Below are 17,312 nucleotides of genomic sequence, written 5' to 3'. Positions count from 1 at the left end.
CATGGACAGCTGTTTAGTGGTTGATCTTTGTGGAGAGATGGAAGCTGGGGTCTCCTACTCTGCCATTTTGGTGATGTCCTTAAACTCTTGTCCATATGCTCTGGGATACATGTACAAGCATTTTCATACCAAGTTTTTTTTTTTTTTTTTTTTTTGGTAATAGCCCCCAAATTGAAGATCCCAAATATTTGTAGAGTGGAGTGGATAAACAAATTGTGGCCTGTTCATGCAATGGAAAATCATACCATAATGAAAATGAAATGGCTACTCATAACACCATTAATTTCTCAAATGTAATATTGATTGAAAGAAGCAAGTCATAAATACAGGGAGTATTTTCATTTGTAAAAAATTAAAAGCTGGGAAAATTTAAACTATGTTGATTAAGGACATTAACAAAGATGGAAAAGATATAAAGATGAGGAAAAAACAGGATAATGGGTTGAAGGAAAGTGTTGTGAATGGGGAGGGACACATAAAGAGCTTCTGGGATATTGGCAATCCCAGGTACCCAGTTGTTGACCTTGAGTGGTGGTTGTGTGGATACTTGCTTTGTAATTATTCATTAAACAGTAAATATATTTTTATGTATGACTCAGTAAATATGCCAGAGTTCATGATTATAAAATAAAACTAAGGGGATTAATTTATATTGATGCTTTTAAAGAATAAAGCCCGGAAACTATAAAATAAAAAAATCAATAGATTTGACTAAGTATAAAAATTCTGTACATTTGAAATAATCCATAAATATTAGTAAGTAAATAATAGCAGATGAGAAGGTATTTGTTACACATTATATACTAGTATTAATTGGCCCCTACAAATGAATAATAAAATTCAAACAATTCAGGAGAAAAGTGAGCAGACATATGAATAGGCATTTCACAGAAGAAGAAATAAAAATGTCCAAAAACAAATGAAATGAAGCTTGACTTGATTAGGGATCATGGAGATGAAAATTAAAATTATGGGAAAAAATATTTATAAGACATATTTAAGTTAAACATTAATAACTAATATTGGTGACCAAATGGAGAAAAACTGTCGTACTTCATTGGCTTAAATGAAAATTGTTCTCAAATTTATGGAACTCACTACAGTATTATCTATAAAAATAGAAATGTGCAGACTTTAACAACAAACACCTTTATTTTTAGGAATTTGTCTCAACAGAGATTCTGGCATGTTGTATTAGCAGTTTTAATGGACATATAGTATTCTATTTTATGGTTATGTCAAAATTTATAATTCTCCCAGAGATGCTCATATAGATAATTTTTATATTTCTGTTTCTACAAGCAGTAATACTCTTAGTATATTTGTATAAGCAAAACCATGGAAACAACATGCATTTTAGGACTGACTAAATGAATTTTGGTCAATTCATAGCAATGGAATGTTGTGTAGCCTTTAAAAAGAATAACTTTACATAAACTGCTTAGAAACATTTTCCTTGACGTTTAAGGGGATAAAGCAAGATAAAAGCATTTTATATACATTTTTGTCCCATTTTTATAATCCATCTATGTGCATGAATCCTACATGTTAGCTGTTTCTCAGACCTCTTCCAAAGAGGGAAAAGAAAACCTGTCAATTGATAAGTAATATGCATTAGTAATTAATAATTTTTATCAATTAATAAAATACTGCAGCTTCTATAAAAGAGATAAAAGAGGTCCACATTCCCCCACAATATGCAGCTAAATCTCCCTTTCCCATTTTAGCTACTTCAAAATTACTTCATAGGCCACTTTGGTAACCAGGGGTACTCTTCTCAGGAAGAGGATCTTCACCAGAACATTTCAGTAAGAATAAGAAATGGGGGCACCCGGTTGGCTTAGTCAGTAGCATGCAACTCTTGATTTTGGGGTTGTGAGTTTGAGCCCTACATTGAGTGTAGAGATTACTTAAAAATAAAAATATCTTAAAAAATGAAAGGGGGGAAATTGGAGCGGGAGACGAACCATGAGAGACTATGGACTCTGAGAAACAAACTGAGGGTTCTAGAGGGGAGGGGTGTGGGGGGATGGGTTAGCCTGGTGATGGGTATTAAAGAGGGCACATTCTGCTTGGAGCACTGGGTGTTATGCACAAACAATGAATCATGGAACACTACGTCAGAAACTAATGATGTAATGTATGGTGACTAACATAACATAATAAACGAAAAAAATAAAGAAATGGGTTTCCTGATCTCTTTTATTTTTTGGTTTTCAAATTATTCATAATGAGAATTTGAGGAAGAACAATTGGTTGATTCCTCAAACTATTCCACCTGGTATGGGAGTATAATGTTTCCATCTATACATTCTATGATACTGAGTTGAGATTCCTAGATTAATGGCATCACAGATGGAGGCCTGTGTTAGTCAGTTTGGGCTGCTATAACAAAATACCATAGATTGGGTGACATACACAACAGAAATTTATTTCTAATGATTCTGAAGGCTGAGAAGTCTGAGATCAGGCTTGCAGCATGGTCAGCTCTTGTAAGAGCCTTCTTCCTGGTTTGCAGATTATCCTCAAATGATGGAAAATAGAGAAAGGAAGTAGCCTCTCTCCTGTCTCTTGTATCTCATGTGCCTAATGATTTAATTACCTCTCAAAGACCCCGCCTCCAAGTACTATCATATTGGAGATTAGGGTTTCAACAGACGAATATTGGTCCATAGCAGGGCCTTTTCTCCCTTCTGTGAACTGTACTTTCAAGTTGTGACAGAAATAACAGTTGATGTTCTTTGTAATCCTTTACCAAATCCAGGGCATAATTTTAAATCATGTCCTATGCTATTATAAAATTAATCTTAATTTGATATGGTATAATATTTTATTTATTTATTTATTATTATTTATAAGACTAATTATTTGAGAAAGAGTGTGAACGAGGGACGTGAGGGGCAGAGGGAGAGGGAGAAACAGACTTCCCCTTGATCAGGGACCCTGATGCTTGGGCTTGACCCTGGGCTTGATCCCAGGATCCCAAGATCATGACCTGAGCTGAAGGCAGTCGCTTAACCAACTGAGCCACCCAGGCACCCCTATGTTGCTTTCCTTTTAAGTAGCATTTTAGTTAACATTTTGGTTATTTGATTCAGGTGGAAAACTTAATCGATTGTTGGATCTTCACATAGACTTTATTGACTTAGCAGCAGCAACCAAAGCAGTTTTCTCTTAGCATCTTAGAGTCCTCTTATATGCAGTGTTATAAGAAGGTCACACATACTGACCTCAATCCAGTTTTGTCACTTACTAGATGCATAGTTTTGATCAAGTTATATAACCTTTCTAAGGCTCAGTTTATTTATTTGAAAATGGTGACAATATCTTTTTTTGGGGTTATTTTGAGGATCAAAAGAATGGTAAAGTAGCATAGTGACATAACGGGACTTTAATAAAATGGTAACTATATTTATCATAAGCATTTGTTCCTTGAGTACTGTCTCCTCGTTATGTTCACTAGTTCTCACACATATAGCAGTGAGTTATATCAGCATAGAGGTATAATTTTAGCCATTTGTAATACTTTTACATTTTTTCCTTTTTCTTCATGATAGAAACTGCTTATTCACTGATGAAGCAAGTGGATGTCATGTTGAAAATATTTGAAAAACATTCAAATATGTTGGAGAGGTAAGCTTTTAAAATAACTCCTTTTCTTAATTATGAAAATGAGTAGACATGTATTTTAGAAAAATTGGAAACATAAATAAGACCACTGTTTAAAAGCGTTAGTGTTCTTATGTCAATTTTTGTGATATTGTGATTTTAAAATTATAATCATACAGAATATAAAATTGTATAGCCACAATGGAAAACAGTATGTCAGTTTCTCAAAAAATTAAAAATGTAATTACCATATGATCCAGTAATTTCATTTCTGGTTAGATACCCTGCAAAATTGAAATCAGGGTCTCAAAGACACTTATGTTTACTGTAGCCTTATTTACAATAGCAAAGGGTAGAAGCAACCCAAGTGTCCAAAAACAGATAAATAGATAAAATGTGATACATACATACAGTGGAATATTATTTAGTATTAAAAAGGAAGGAAATTCTGACATAGGGTAGAACATGAATGAACCTTGAGGATATTATGCTGAGTAGAATGAAGCAGTCACAAGAAGACAAAGTTATATGATTTCATTTATATGAGATACCTAGAATAGTTACTGTAGGATTACCCACAGTTCTTTCAGGTGACTAAGATTAAATTAGTAAAATACTTGTATGTTGAAAAAGCATGTCTTGTAGAATGAAATCACAAATCAACTTTTATTTGGACACTTTTGGTTCATTTATATTTGCTAATTGAAGCTTATTTCCCCCCTGCTCCTGGACAAAAACTAGGGTAAATCATGACTTTTTTGATTACTCTCAGATAATAATTAATTTAAATTAATTTAGAAGCACTGTCCTAATTGGGAAATTAAAATTCCTGTCAAATATTACAATCAATATTTTAATTTTTATTCTAAGTTAAAATTTCTCTCCTTTTCCTCCTACCTAGTGTACCAGCTGAAAACTGCTAGGGGTTATGATTGGCTTTTCTCTTTCATTACCTCCTTTCCAACTAACTAGTTGTAGTTTCTGTTCTCCATGTGTTTGGGAAGAGAGGGAATAAAGGTGTAAGATATACAGGAAAAGTCTTACTTGACTGTCCTGGCTTCCTTCTCCATAACTAGAGATAACACCAAATTTTCTAAGTATTTTCCTTAAAATGCCTCTCAGTAGGCTTGAGATCAGGGCAAGCGTATCCTCCTCTCCCTTAAGGGTTTGTATATGGCTCAAGGCACCCAATAGCTCTCTGCAGAGAAATACTCTTTCTAAATCTTCTTTCCTGACCCTTTTTATACTGCCCATATTAATGAAAGGTTTTAGTGCTAGTGCTCTTTCTTGGCTTCCTGCCTTTTTTTTAAGTGCTAATGGTCATCTGCCTCACCTATTACTTTGGCATGTGATACTGGGAACTTAGGGTTTCCACTGATGCCTCCTTATACAACTTGTTACAGTTATATCCTTGAAAATTCTGTTAAAATAAAGATAGGGTGTGACAAAAGGCTTAGTGCAGTTTTAAGACTTAATAACCTCAGAACTAGGAAGGAGGGAAGATGGTGGAAGAGTAGGGCACCCGCATTTCATCCGGTACCTTGAATTAGCTAGATAGCTATCAAATCATTCTGAGTACCTGTGAATTCAACCTGAGATGTAAGAAAAGGATTGCTGCAATTCTGCAAATAGAAAATTGACCACTTTTTTCAAGTTAGTAGGTGTGGAGATGTGAATCTGAGGGGATATATTGGAAGATAAATCATGGGGGGAGGGAGCCTCTGTCAGCGGGCTACCAGAAAGTGATATAGCAGTGAAGCACAAAATCAGAACTTTTAGAGATCTGCTCCTGTGAGGAATGACCCTGCCTGAAAGGTGTTCAGGTGGTGAAGTGGGGTGGAATCCTAGGTGGGACAGTGTGGTCTCAGGATCCCCAGGGTCTCATAAAGAAAGGGGGGCCTAAATGTGGCAGAGTTTCCAAGCATTGGAACAGGGAAGCCGGCTACAATTATTGAGCCCCCGAGTGGCCTCTCAGCTAGATGTTGCCATAAACTGCGAACCACAGCACAGTTGGTGACTGCTGTCAGAGTAGGGGCCCAGAAAGTGAAAACCACTGTGAAATCCAGCTCCTCCCCCCTGCAGGAGCAGTGGGAGTGCATGCACAATTGGGCAAATGCTCCCTGAGAAGGGGCCCAGCAAGCAGCAGGGTGGTGGTGAGACACCCCTGCCTTCCCTGGGAGGATTGGTGTGGGTGTGCATCACAGGAGTCTGGGGAGTTTGGCCCACATGAAAGGGATTGACTGCCTTTCCCTGAGGGTGCACTGAGGAGTGGGGGCCAGGTCCTTTCAGCTCCAGGTCTGGAGATTGGGGCACCACCATTTTTTTTACTTTTTTTTTCTTCCTCTAAAGTGATACAAAAAGCCTTCAAGGAACAAAATCCACATAGTACAACCCAAAGCAGCATACACTGAGCCCAGGCCCCTGGCAAGGGGAAGTGCAACTCTGCCCAGGCAAAGACACCTGAGAATCAGTGCAACAGGCCCCTCCCCCAGAAGACCAGCAGGATCCTCAGGCAAATACCAAGTTTAAAATTCCTGTGCTAGGGGAAAATAGTATAAAGATTTGGAGGTTTTTTCACATGAGTCTTTAGTCTTTCGGTTTAAATTTTTCTTTTCCTTTTCAACTAGTTTCTTATTTTATCAACTCTTTGTTTTTAAGTCTTTTTTTAATTTTCATTTTTACATTTACATTTTATAGATATATTCATTTTTGGCTTCTGTTCACTGTATTCAATTTTATTTTTGTATATATATATAAATTTTGCTTTCTTTACAATTTTGGGATTTAGTGTCTTCTAACAGACCAAAATATACCCAGGACCAAGTGGATTACACTGTTTTGTCCGCCTGTGAGATTATATTCTCTTTTCTCCCTTTTTTTCCTTTTCTTTTTTGGTTTCTGATCTCTTGGATTTGTTTAGTATGTGCTTCTCTTGGGTCGTGGTTGATATTTTTGATTTTGTTCTCTCATTCATCTATTTCTGCTCTGGGCAAAATGACTAGAAGGAGGAATTCATAACAAAACAAAGAACCAGAGGTAATACTCTCTGCCACAAATCTAATCAATATGGATATAAGTAAACTGTCAGAGCCGGAATTCAGGATAATGATTCTAAAGTTACTACCTGGGCTTGAAAAAAGCATAAAAGACACCAGAGAATCTCTTAGTGCAGAAATAAAATCTAATCAGGCCGAAATTAAAAATAGTTTAACTGATATGCAGTCTAAAATGGATGTTCTAACAGCTAGGGTAAATGAAGCAGAAGAGAGAGTCAGTGACATAGAAGGCAAGTTGATGGAAAGGAAGAAGCTGAGGAAAAGAGAGAAAAACAACTAATAGATCATGAGGGGAGGCTTCGAGAAATTGGCAATACCATAAAGCAAAATAATTATTGGGGTCCCAGAGGAAGAAGAAAGAGAGAGACAGAAGGTATATTTGAGCAAATCATAGCTGAGAACTTCCCTAATTTGGGGAAGGAAACAGGTATTCAAGTCCAGGAAGTAGAGAGAACCCCCTCAAAATCAATAAAAATAGTTTAAGATGCCGACATAAAATATTGAAGCTTGCATATTTCAGAGATAAAGAGAAAATCCTGAAAGCAGCTCAAGACAAGAACTCTTTAACCTATAGGGGTAGAAACTGGCAGCAGACCTGTCCACAGAGACCTGGCAGGCCAGAAAGGGCTGGCATGATATATTCAGAGTACTAAATGAGAAAAACATACAGCCAAGAATACTTTATCCAGTGTCTATCATTCAGAATGGAAGGAGAGATAAAGAGCTTCCAGGAGAAACAGAAGCTAAAAGAATTTGTGATCACTAAACCAGACCTGTGGAGAAATATTAAGGGAGGTCCTGTAAGTGAAGAGAGAGTCCGAGAGTAACAGTAACCAGGAAGAAACAGAGATAATCTATAGAAACAGGGACTTTACAGGTAATGCAATAGCACTAAATTCATATCTTTCAATAGTTACTCTGAATGTAAATGGGCTAAATGCTCCAATTAAAAGACACAGGGTATCAGATTGGATAAGCAAGACCTACCTATATGCTGTCCACAAGAGACTCATTTAAGACCTAAAGACACCTCCAGATTGAAAGTGAGGGGGTGGAAAAACCATTTATAATGCTAATGGGCATCAAAAGAGAGTTGGGGTGGCAATTCTTAGACAAATTAGATTTTAAACCAAAGACTATAATAAGAGATGACACTAAAGGTTCTATCCTACAAGAATCTAACAATTATAAATATTTATGCTCTTTAACTTGGGAGCAGCCAATTATATAAACCAATTAATAATAAAATTAAAGAAAAACATAGATAATAATACAATAATACTAGGGGACTTCACCCCACTCACAGCAACAAGGGCTTTGAATGACACCCTGGAAGAACAACAAGGAAACAAGGGCTTTGAATGACACCCTGGGCCAGATGGACTTCACAGATATATATAGAGCATTCCATCCTAAAACAGCAGAATTCACATTCTTCTTGAGTGGACATGGAACATTCTCCAGAATAGATCACATCCTAGGTCACAAACCAGGTCTTAGCTGATACCAAAGGATTGGGATTATTCCCTGCATATTTTCAGACCACAATGCATTGAAACTTGAACTCAATCACAAGAGGAAATTTGGAAGGAACTCAAACATTTGGAGACTAAAGAGCATCCTACTAATGAATGAATGGGTCAATGAGGAAATTAAAGAAGAATTACAAAAATTCAAGGAAAGAAATGAAAGTGAAAACACAACTGTTCAAAACCTTTGGGATACAGCAAAGGAGGTCCTGAGAGGGAAGTAAATAGCAATGCAAACATTTCTCAAAGAATTGGAAAACACTTAAATGCACAAGCTAAACTTACACCTAAAGGAGCTTGAGAAAGAACAGCAAATAGAGCCTAAACCAAGCAGATGGAGAGAAATAATAAATAATGATAAATAAATAATAAAGCTTAGAACTTTGAAATCAATGAAATAGAAACCAAAAGAACAGAACAGAAACTAGAAGCTGGTTCTTTGAAAGAATTAATAAGATCAATAAACCCGCATCCATACATACCAAAAAGAAAAGAGAAAGGACCCAAATAAATAAAATTATGAATGAAAGAGGAGAGATCATGACCAAGACCAAAACTAAAAAAGGAAGAAATAGAAAATCTGAACAGACCCATAACCAGCAAGGAAATTGAAGCAGTAATCAAAAACCTCCCAACAAACAAGAGTCCAGGCCTGGATGGCTTTCCAGGAGAATTCTACCAGCATTTAAGAAAGAACTAATACTTCTTTTTCTTTTTTTAATTTTTAAAATTTTTTGTTTAAATTTAATTTAATTTTATTATGTTATGTTAGTCTCCATACAGTACACCATTAGTTTTTGATGTAGTGTTCCATGATTCATTGTTTTCAAATAACACCCAGTGCTCCATGCAATAAGTGCCCTCCTTAATAACCCATCACCAGGCTAACCATCCCCCCAACCTCTCCCCCCTAAAACCCTCAGTTTGTTTCTCAGAGTCCATAGTGTCTCATGGTTCATCTCCCCCTCCGAATCCCCCCCTTTGTTTTTCCCTTCCTTCTCCTAACGTCCTCCATGCTATTGCTTATGTTCCACAAATAAGTGAAACCATATGATAATTGACTTTCTCTGCTTGACTTATTTCACTTAGCATAATCTCCTCCAGTCCCATCCATGTCGATGTAAAAGTTGGGTGTTCATCCTTTCTGATAGCTGAGTAATATTCCATTGTACATATGGACCACATATGTGGAATAATCCATTCAGCTGTTGAAGGGCATCTCGGCTCTTTCCATGGTTCAACTATTGTGGACATTGCTGCTATGAACACTGGGGTGCATATGGCCCTTCTTTTTCACTACACCTGTGTCTTTGGGGTAAATACCCAGTAGTGCAATTGCTGGGTCATAGGGTAGCTCTATTTTTAATTTTTTAAGGAATTTCCACACTGTTTTCCAAAGTGGCTGTACCAACTTGCATTTCTACCAACAGTGTAAGAGGGTTCCTCATTCCCCACAACCTCTCCAACATTTGCTGTTTCTTGCCTTGTCAATTTTTGCCATTGTGACTGGTGTAAGGTGGTATCTCAATGTGGTTTTGATTTGAATTTCCCTGATTGCTAATGATGATGAAGATTTTTTCATGTGTCTGTTAGCCATTTGCATGTCTTCTTAGGAGAAGTGCTTTTCTTGTCTTCTGCCCATTTTTGGACTTGATTTTTTGTTTTTTGGGTGTTGAGTTTGAGTTCTTTTTTTTTTAATTTTATTTATTTATTTGAGAGAGAGAGAATGAGAGATAGAGAGCACGAGATGGAAGAGGGTCAGAGGGAGAAGCAGACTCCCTGCTGAGCAGGAAACCCGATGTGGGACTCGATCCCGGGACTCCAGGATCATGACCTGAGCCAAAGGCAGTTGCTTAACCAACTGAGCCACCCAGGTGCCCGAGAAGTTCTTTATAGATCTTGGAAATCAGCCCTTTGTTTGTAGTGTCATTTGCAAATATCTTCTCCCATTCTGTGGGTTGCCTCTTTGTTTTGTTGGCTGTTTCTTTGGCTGTGCAGAAGCTTTTTATCTTGATGAAGTCTCAAAAGTTCATTTTTGCTTTTGTTTCACTAGCCTTTGGAGATGTGTCTTGAAAGAAGTTGCTGTGGCCGATGTCAAAGAAGTTACTGCCTATGTTCTCCTCTAGGATTTTGATGGATTCCTGTCTCACATTGAGGTCTTTCATCCATTTTGAGTTTATCTTTGTGTATGGTGTTAGAGAATGGTTGAGTTTCATTCTTCTGTATATAGCTCTCCAATTTTCCCAGCACCATTTGTTGAAGAGACTTTTTTCCATTGCATATTTTTTCCTGTTTTGTCGAAGATTATTTGACCATAGAGTTAAGGGTCCATATCTGGGCTCTCTATTCTGTTCCATTGGTCTATATGTCTGTTTTTGTGCCAGTACCATGCTGTCTTGGTGATCACTGCTTTGTAATATAGCTTGAAATCAGGCAATGTGATGCCCCCAGCTTTGTTTTTCTTTTTCAAAATTTCCTTGGCAATTTGGGGTCTTTTCTGATTCCATACAAATTTTAAGATTGTTTGTTCCAGCACTTTGAAAAATGTCATTGGAATTTTGATCGGGATGGTGTTGAAGGTATAGATTGCTCTGGGTAGCATAGACATTTTAACAATGTTTATTCTTCTGATCCATGAGCATGGAATGTTTTTCCATCTTTTTGTGTCTTCTTCAATTTTTTTCATGAGTGTTCTGTAGTTCCTAGAGTATAGATCCTTTACCTCTTTGTTTAGGTTTATTCCGAGGTATCTTAGGGTTTTTGGTGCTATTGTAAATGGAGTCATTTCTCTAATTTCTTTTTCTACAGGTGCATTGTTAGTGTATAAGAAAGCAACTGATTTCTGTGCATGGATTTTGTATCTGCCACATTACTGAGTTGCTGTATGAGTCCTAGTAATTGGGAGTGGAGTCTTTTGGATTTTCCACATAAAGTATCATGTCATTTGTGAAGAGGGAGAATTTGGCTTTTTCTTTGTCAATTTGAATACCTTTTGTTTCTTTTTGTTGTCTGATTGCTTTTGCTAGGACTTCTAATACTGTGTTGAACAATAGTGGCAAGAGTGGGCATCCTTGTTGTGTTTCTGATCTTAAGGGAAAGGCTCTCAGCTTTTCCCCATTGAGGATGATATTCAGTGTGAGTTTTTCATTGATGGTTTTTATGAACTTGAGGAATGTTCCCTCTATCCCTATACTCTGAAGAGTTTTAATCAGGAAAGGATGCTGTATTTTGTCAAATGCTTTTTCTGCATCAATTGAGAGGACCATATGGTTCTTCTCTCTCCTCTTATTAATGTGTTTTATCACAATGATTGATTTGTGAATGTTGAACCACCCTTGCATCACTGGTATAAATCCCACTTGGCTGTGGTGGATGATTCTTTTAATGTATTGTTGGATCCTATTAGCTAGGATTTTGTTGAGGATTTTGGAATTCATATTCATCAGGGATATTGGTCTGAAATTCTCCTTTTTGATGGGGTCTTTGCCTGGTTTGGGGATTAAGGTAATATTGGCCTCTATTCATAATAGAATGAGTCTGGAAGCTTTTCTTCTGTTTCTATTTTTTGAAACAGCTTCAGGAGAATAGGTATTACTTCTTCTTTGAATGTTTGGTAGATTTCCCCAGGGAATCTATCAGGCCCTGGACTCTTTTTGGGGGGGGGAGGTTTTTGATCACTGCTTTAATCTCATTATTCATGTTGTGAATTTCTTCCTGTTTCAGTCTTGGTAGTTTATATGTTTCCAGGAAGGCATCCATTTCTTCCAGGTTGCTCAATTTATTGGCATATAGTTGTTGATAATAATTTCTAATAATTGTTTCTATTTCCTTGTTGTTCCTCGTGATCTCTCCCCTTTCATTCATAATTTTATTAATTTGGGTCCTTTCTCTTTTCTTTTGGATAAGTCTGGCCAGTGGTTTATTGATCTTATTAATTCTTTTAAAGAACCAGCTTCTGGTTTCATTGATCTCATCTACTGTGTTTCTGGTTTCTAATTCATTGATCTCTGCTCTAATCTTAATTATGTCTCTTCTAATGCATGGCTTAGGCATTGTTTGTTTCTTTTTCTCTAGTTCTTTAAGGTGTAGAGTTAGTTGGTGAATTCAGGATTTTTCTTTTTCTTTTCTTTTTTTTTTTTTGAGTTAGGCTTGGATGGCTCTGTATTTCCCCCTTAGGACCACCTTTGCAGTATCCCAAAGGTTTTGGACTGATGTGTTTTCATTCTCATTGGTTTCCATGAATTGTTTAAGTACTTCTTTGATTTCCTGGTTGACCCAAACATCCTTGAGCTGAGTGGTCTTTAGCTTCCAAGTGTTTAAATTTCTTCCAAATTTTTTCTTGTGATTGAGTTCCAGTTTTAAAGCATTATGGTCTGAGAAGAGGCAGGGAATAATCTCAGTCTTTTGGTATTGGTTGAGACCTGATTTGTGACCCAGTATGTGGTCTATTCTGGAGAAAGTTCCATGTGTGCTCAAGGAGAATGAGTATTCTGTTTTTTTAGGGTGGAATGTTCTGTATAAATCTATGAGGTCCATCTGGTCCAGTGTGTCATTCAAAGCTCTTGTTTCTTTGTTGATTTTCTGCTTAGATGATCTGTCTATTGCAGAGAGTGGAGTATTGAGGTCTCCTCCAATTAATAATATTGTTATCAATATGACTCCTATTTTGGTTATCAACTCTTTATTTTAACTCTATATTGTTCAACATAGTACTAGAATTCCTAGAGGGAAAGGGACTGGTTGGAATAGGGTTCCCTACCTCTCCGCCATCTTTTTTCTCCTCAATACCTATTCCTCTGAACGTGTTTCCAGATTGACCACAACCCAAGCTTATGTGTTTGCCTGCTTCCATTTGGGGGCGTTGATATTTACAATTGTTGGATCTTCTTGTTGGATGGACACCTTAACAATGATATAGGGTTGTCTGTGTCTCTAACTACAGTCTTTAGCTTAAAATCTAATTTGTCTGACATAGGAATTGCTACCCCAGCTTTCTTTTGAGGTCCATTGGCGTGGAAGATGGATCTCCATTCCCTTCACTTTCAGTCTGGGTGTATCTTTAGGTTCAAAATGAGTCTCTTGTAGACAGCATATGGATGGGTCCTGTCTTTTTATCCAATCTGCAACCCTGTACCATTTTATGGGAGCATTTAGGCTGTTCACATTGAGAGTGATTATTGAAAGATATGAATTTACTGTCGTCATGTTGCCTGTGAAGTCTTTGTTTCTATAGATTGTCTCTGTAAATTTCTGTTCTATATCACTCTTGGGGTCTTTCTCCTTTTATAGAACCCCCCTTAATATTTCTTGCAGGGCCGGTTAAGTGGTCACATATTCTTTCAGTTTCTGCCAGTCTTGGAAGCTCTGCATCTCTCCATCCATTCTAAATGACAGCCTTGCTGGATAAAGTATTCTTGGCTGCATGTTCTTCTCGTTACTACCCTGAATATGTCTTGCCAGCCCTTTCTGCCTTGCCAGGTCTCTGTGGATAAGTCTGACGTTATTCTGATGTTCCTCCCTCTGTATGTAAGGAATCTCTTCCCCCTAACTGCCCTTAAGATGGTTTCCTTGGTTCTAAGATTTGTGAGTTTTACTATTACATGCCGGGGCATTGGTCTGTTTTCCTTGATCTTGGGAGGGGTCCTCTGTCTCTTGGATGCAAATGTTTGTTTCATTCCCCAGATTAGGGAAGTTCTCAGCTATGATTTGCTCTAATATATATTCTAGGCCTCTCTCTCTCTCCGCCCCCTCAGGGGAGACAACCCATGAGAGACTATGGACTCTGAGAAACAAACTGAGGGTTCTGGGGGGGGGGTGTGGAGGGATGGGTTAGCCCGGTGATGGGTATTAAAGTGGGCATGTAATGAATGGAGCACTGGGTGTTATATGGAACACTACATCAAAAACTAATGATGTAATGTATGGTGATTAACATAACATATCAAAATAAAAAAAAGGTGTTCATATTGGAAAGGAAGAAGTAAAACTACGTCTTTTTTAGATGTCATGATCTTGTATACAGAAAATCTTAAGGGATCCACTAAAATATATATGAAGAAATAAGTAAATTCACATTTTGCTGCATACAAGATTTATAAATAAAAATCAATTGTATTTCTATACACTAATTGTTACAGGTTGAATTGTGTTCCCCAAAGAGTTATGTTGAAGCTCTAAGTCCTAGTATCTCATAATGAACTTATTTTCAAATAGGGTTATTGTAGATGTAATTAGTTAAGATGAGGTCATACTGGGATAGGATTGGTCCTTATTCCAATATGACTGGTATCCTTGTAATAATTGGAGAAGACTGTACACAAAGAGGGAAGAAGTTATGGAGGCAGAGATTGGATTTATGCTACTACAATCCAAAGGATACCAGGGACTACTAGAAGCTAGAAGAGGCAAACAGGGATTCTCCTTTAGAAGTTTCAGAGGGAGCATGGCTCTAACAACTTAATTTTAGATTTATAGTCTCCAGAACTGTAAGAGCATAAATTTTGTTTACCCAGATTGTGATTTTTTTTTCACAGCAACCTTAAGAAACTAGTACACTGTGATGAACATTCCACAAATGAAATAAAGAAAACAATTCCATTTAAAATAACATCACAGACAACAAGAAAGAATTTAACAAAAGAAGTGTAAGACTTGTACACTGAAAACTGCAAAACATTGAAAGAACTTAAAGAAGACCTAGTTAAATGAATAGACATTCCATTTTCATGGGCTGTTAGGTTTAATAATCTTGAAATGGCAGTCCTCCTCAAATTGATCTACAGATTCAATGCAATCTGTAGATCTGCAATCAGATCTGCAATGCAATCAATGCAATCTGTCAAAATCTCAACTTTCTTTTTGATGAACTGACAAGCTTATCTGAAAATTCATGTACAAATGCAAGGAATCCAGAATAGCCAAAGAAATCTTAAGAACAAAGTTGGAGGACTCACATTTAATTATTTTTTGATTATTATTTTTTACATTTAACTAATTTTAAAACTTAACACAAGGCTGTAGTAATCAAGACAATGTGGTACTGGCATAAGATTAGACCTATATACTTCAGTGGAATAAAACAGAATGTCCAGAAATAAGCCCTTAAATTTATGGTCAGTTGATTTTTTTAACAGGGAGGCCAACACAATTCAGTGGAGAAAAGAATAGTCTTTTTAAAATTTTTTTTATTTTTTATTCAAGTATAATTAAAATAGTCTCATATTAGTTTCAGAGGTGTATAATATGATCCAACAATTCTATACACAAGAATACACAACATTAGTTGGTGTATTCTTAAACCCCTTTATCTATTTCATCCATCCACCCACCCACCTCTCCTCTGGTAACCACCAGTTTGTTCTCTATATTTAGGAGTCTGTTTCTTGGGTTGTCCCTCTCCCTTTTTTCCTTTGTTTGTTTTCTTAAATTCCACATATGTGTGAAATCATACGATATCTGTCTTTCTCTGACATATTTTCGTTAGCATTGTACCCTCTAGATCCATGTTGTTGCAAGTAGCAACATTTCATTCTTCATATGGCTGAATAAATACTCCATTGAATGTTTGTGTATATCTATCTATATCTATATATCTTCTTTATCAATTCATCTATTGATGGACACTTTGGCTGCTCCCATAGTTTGGCTATTGTAAATAGTGCTGCAATAAACATAGGGGTGCATCTATCCTTTCAATTTAGTGTTCTTGTATTCTTTGGTTAAATTCCCAGTAGTGTGATTACTGGATTTGTAAGGTAGTGCTATTGTTTTTTTTTTTTTAAGGAACCTCCATACTGTTTTCCACAGCGACTGCAACACTTTGTATTCCCACCAAAAGTGCACAAGTGTTTCTTTTTCTCCACATCCTCACCAACGCTTATTTCTTGTGTTTTTTATTTTAGCCATTATAGGAGGTGGGAGTTGATATCTTATCATGGTTTTGATTTGCATTTCCCCAATGATTAGTGATCTTGAGTATCTTTTCATTTGTCTGTTTGCTATGTGTATGTCTTTGGAACAATGTCTATTCATGTCCTTTGCCCATTTAAAAATCAGATTGTGGTTTTTTTTTGGTGTTGACTTCTGTAAATTTTTTATATATTTTGGATATTAACCTTTTATTGGATATATCATTTGTGGAAAGAATAGTCTTTTTAATAACTGATATTTTGACAACTGGATCTCCATATGCAAAAGAATGAAGTTGCATCCTTTCTTCATGCTATCCAATAGAACTAACTCAAAAATTATGAAAGACCTAAATTTAAGAGCTAGAACTATAAACCTTTTAGAAGGAACATAGGAATAAATCTTTGTGACCTTGAGTAAGGTAATAGCTTCTTAAATAGGACACCAAAAGCACAACCAACAAAAGAAAAGAAAATAGATAAGTCAACTTTCATAAAATTAAAAACTTTTGTACTGCAAATGATAAATCAAGAGTGTGAAAAGTAACTCAGAATGAAAGAACTATTCACAAATCATATATTTGATAAGGGACTTGTATCTAGAATATATAAAGAACTCTTATGCCTCAATAATAAAAAGATAAATAACCCAAATTAAAAATGGGCAAATTATCTGAATAGACATTTTCTGAAGCAAGATATACCAATGGTCAATAAGCACATGAAATGATATTCAATATCATTATAATTAGGGAATTTCAAATCAAAACTGCAGTGATATACCACTTCACACCCATTAGGATGGCTATAAGAAAAAAAAAGATGACAACAACAATTGTTGTCAAGGATGCAGAGGAATTGGGACCCTCATACATTGCTGGTGGAATTGAAGTGGTGTGTCTGCTATGGAAACGAGTTTGTCAGTTCTTCAAAATGTTAAATACAAAGTCAACATATGACCCAGAAATTCTATTCCTGGGTTTATACCTGAGTGATCGAAAACATATATAAGCCAAAACTTGTACATGGATATTCATAGTAGCATTATACATAATAGCCCCAAATGGAAACAATATAAATGCCCATAAACTGATGAATGGATAAATAAAATGTATACACCTGTACAATGGAATAATATTTGGCAGTTAAAAGGAACACAACACTGATATATGCTACAACATGGATGAACCTTGAAAACATTATGCTAAAGA

At 36.3% G+C, this 17,312-nt stretch overlaps 1 protein-coding gene across 15 annotated transcripts in view; it reads left to right on the top strand.

The window, feature by feature from the left end:
• CCDC7 (coiled-coil domain containing 7) overlaps positions 1 to 17,312 on the top strand; it is a 481,360-nt gene that overhangs the window by 99,367 nt on the left and 364,681 nt on the right. For all 15 annotated transcript variants that reach the window (XM_035729112.1, XM_035729118.1, XM_035729115.1 and 12 more), the window contains exon 10: positions 3,558 to 3,633. In XM_035729112.1, coding sequence (XP_035585005.1) covers positions 3,558 to 3,633 — 76 coding nt within the window. The remainder of the gene's footprint in view (positions 1 to 3,557; positions 3,634 to 17,312) is intronic.

This window comes from Zalophus californianus, chromosome 9 (assembly GCF_009762305.2).
Source record: "Zalophus californianus isolate mZalCal1 chromosome 9, mZalCal1.pri.v2, whole genome shotgun sequence".
NCBI classification, from domain to species: Eukaryota; Metazoa; Chordata; class Mammalia; order Carnivora; family Otariidae; genus Zalophus; species Zalophus californianus.
The sequence above is the reverse complement of the archived record's forward strand: the minus strand, read 5'-3'. Positions and strand labels throughout refer to the sequence as shown.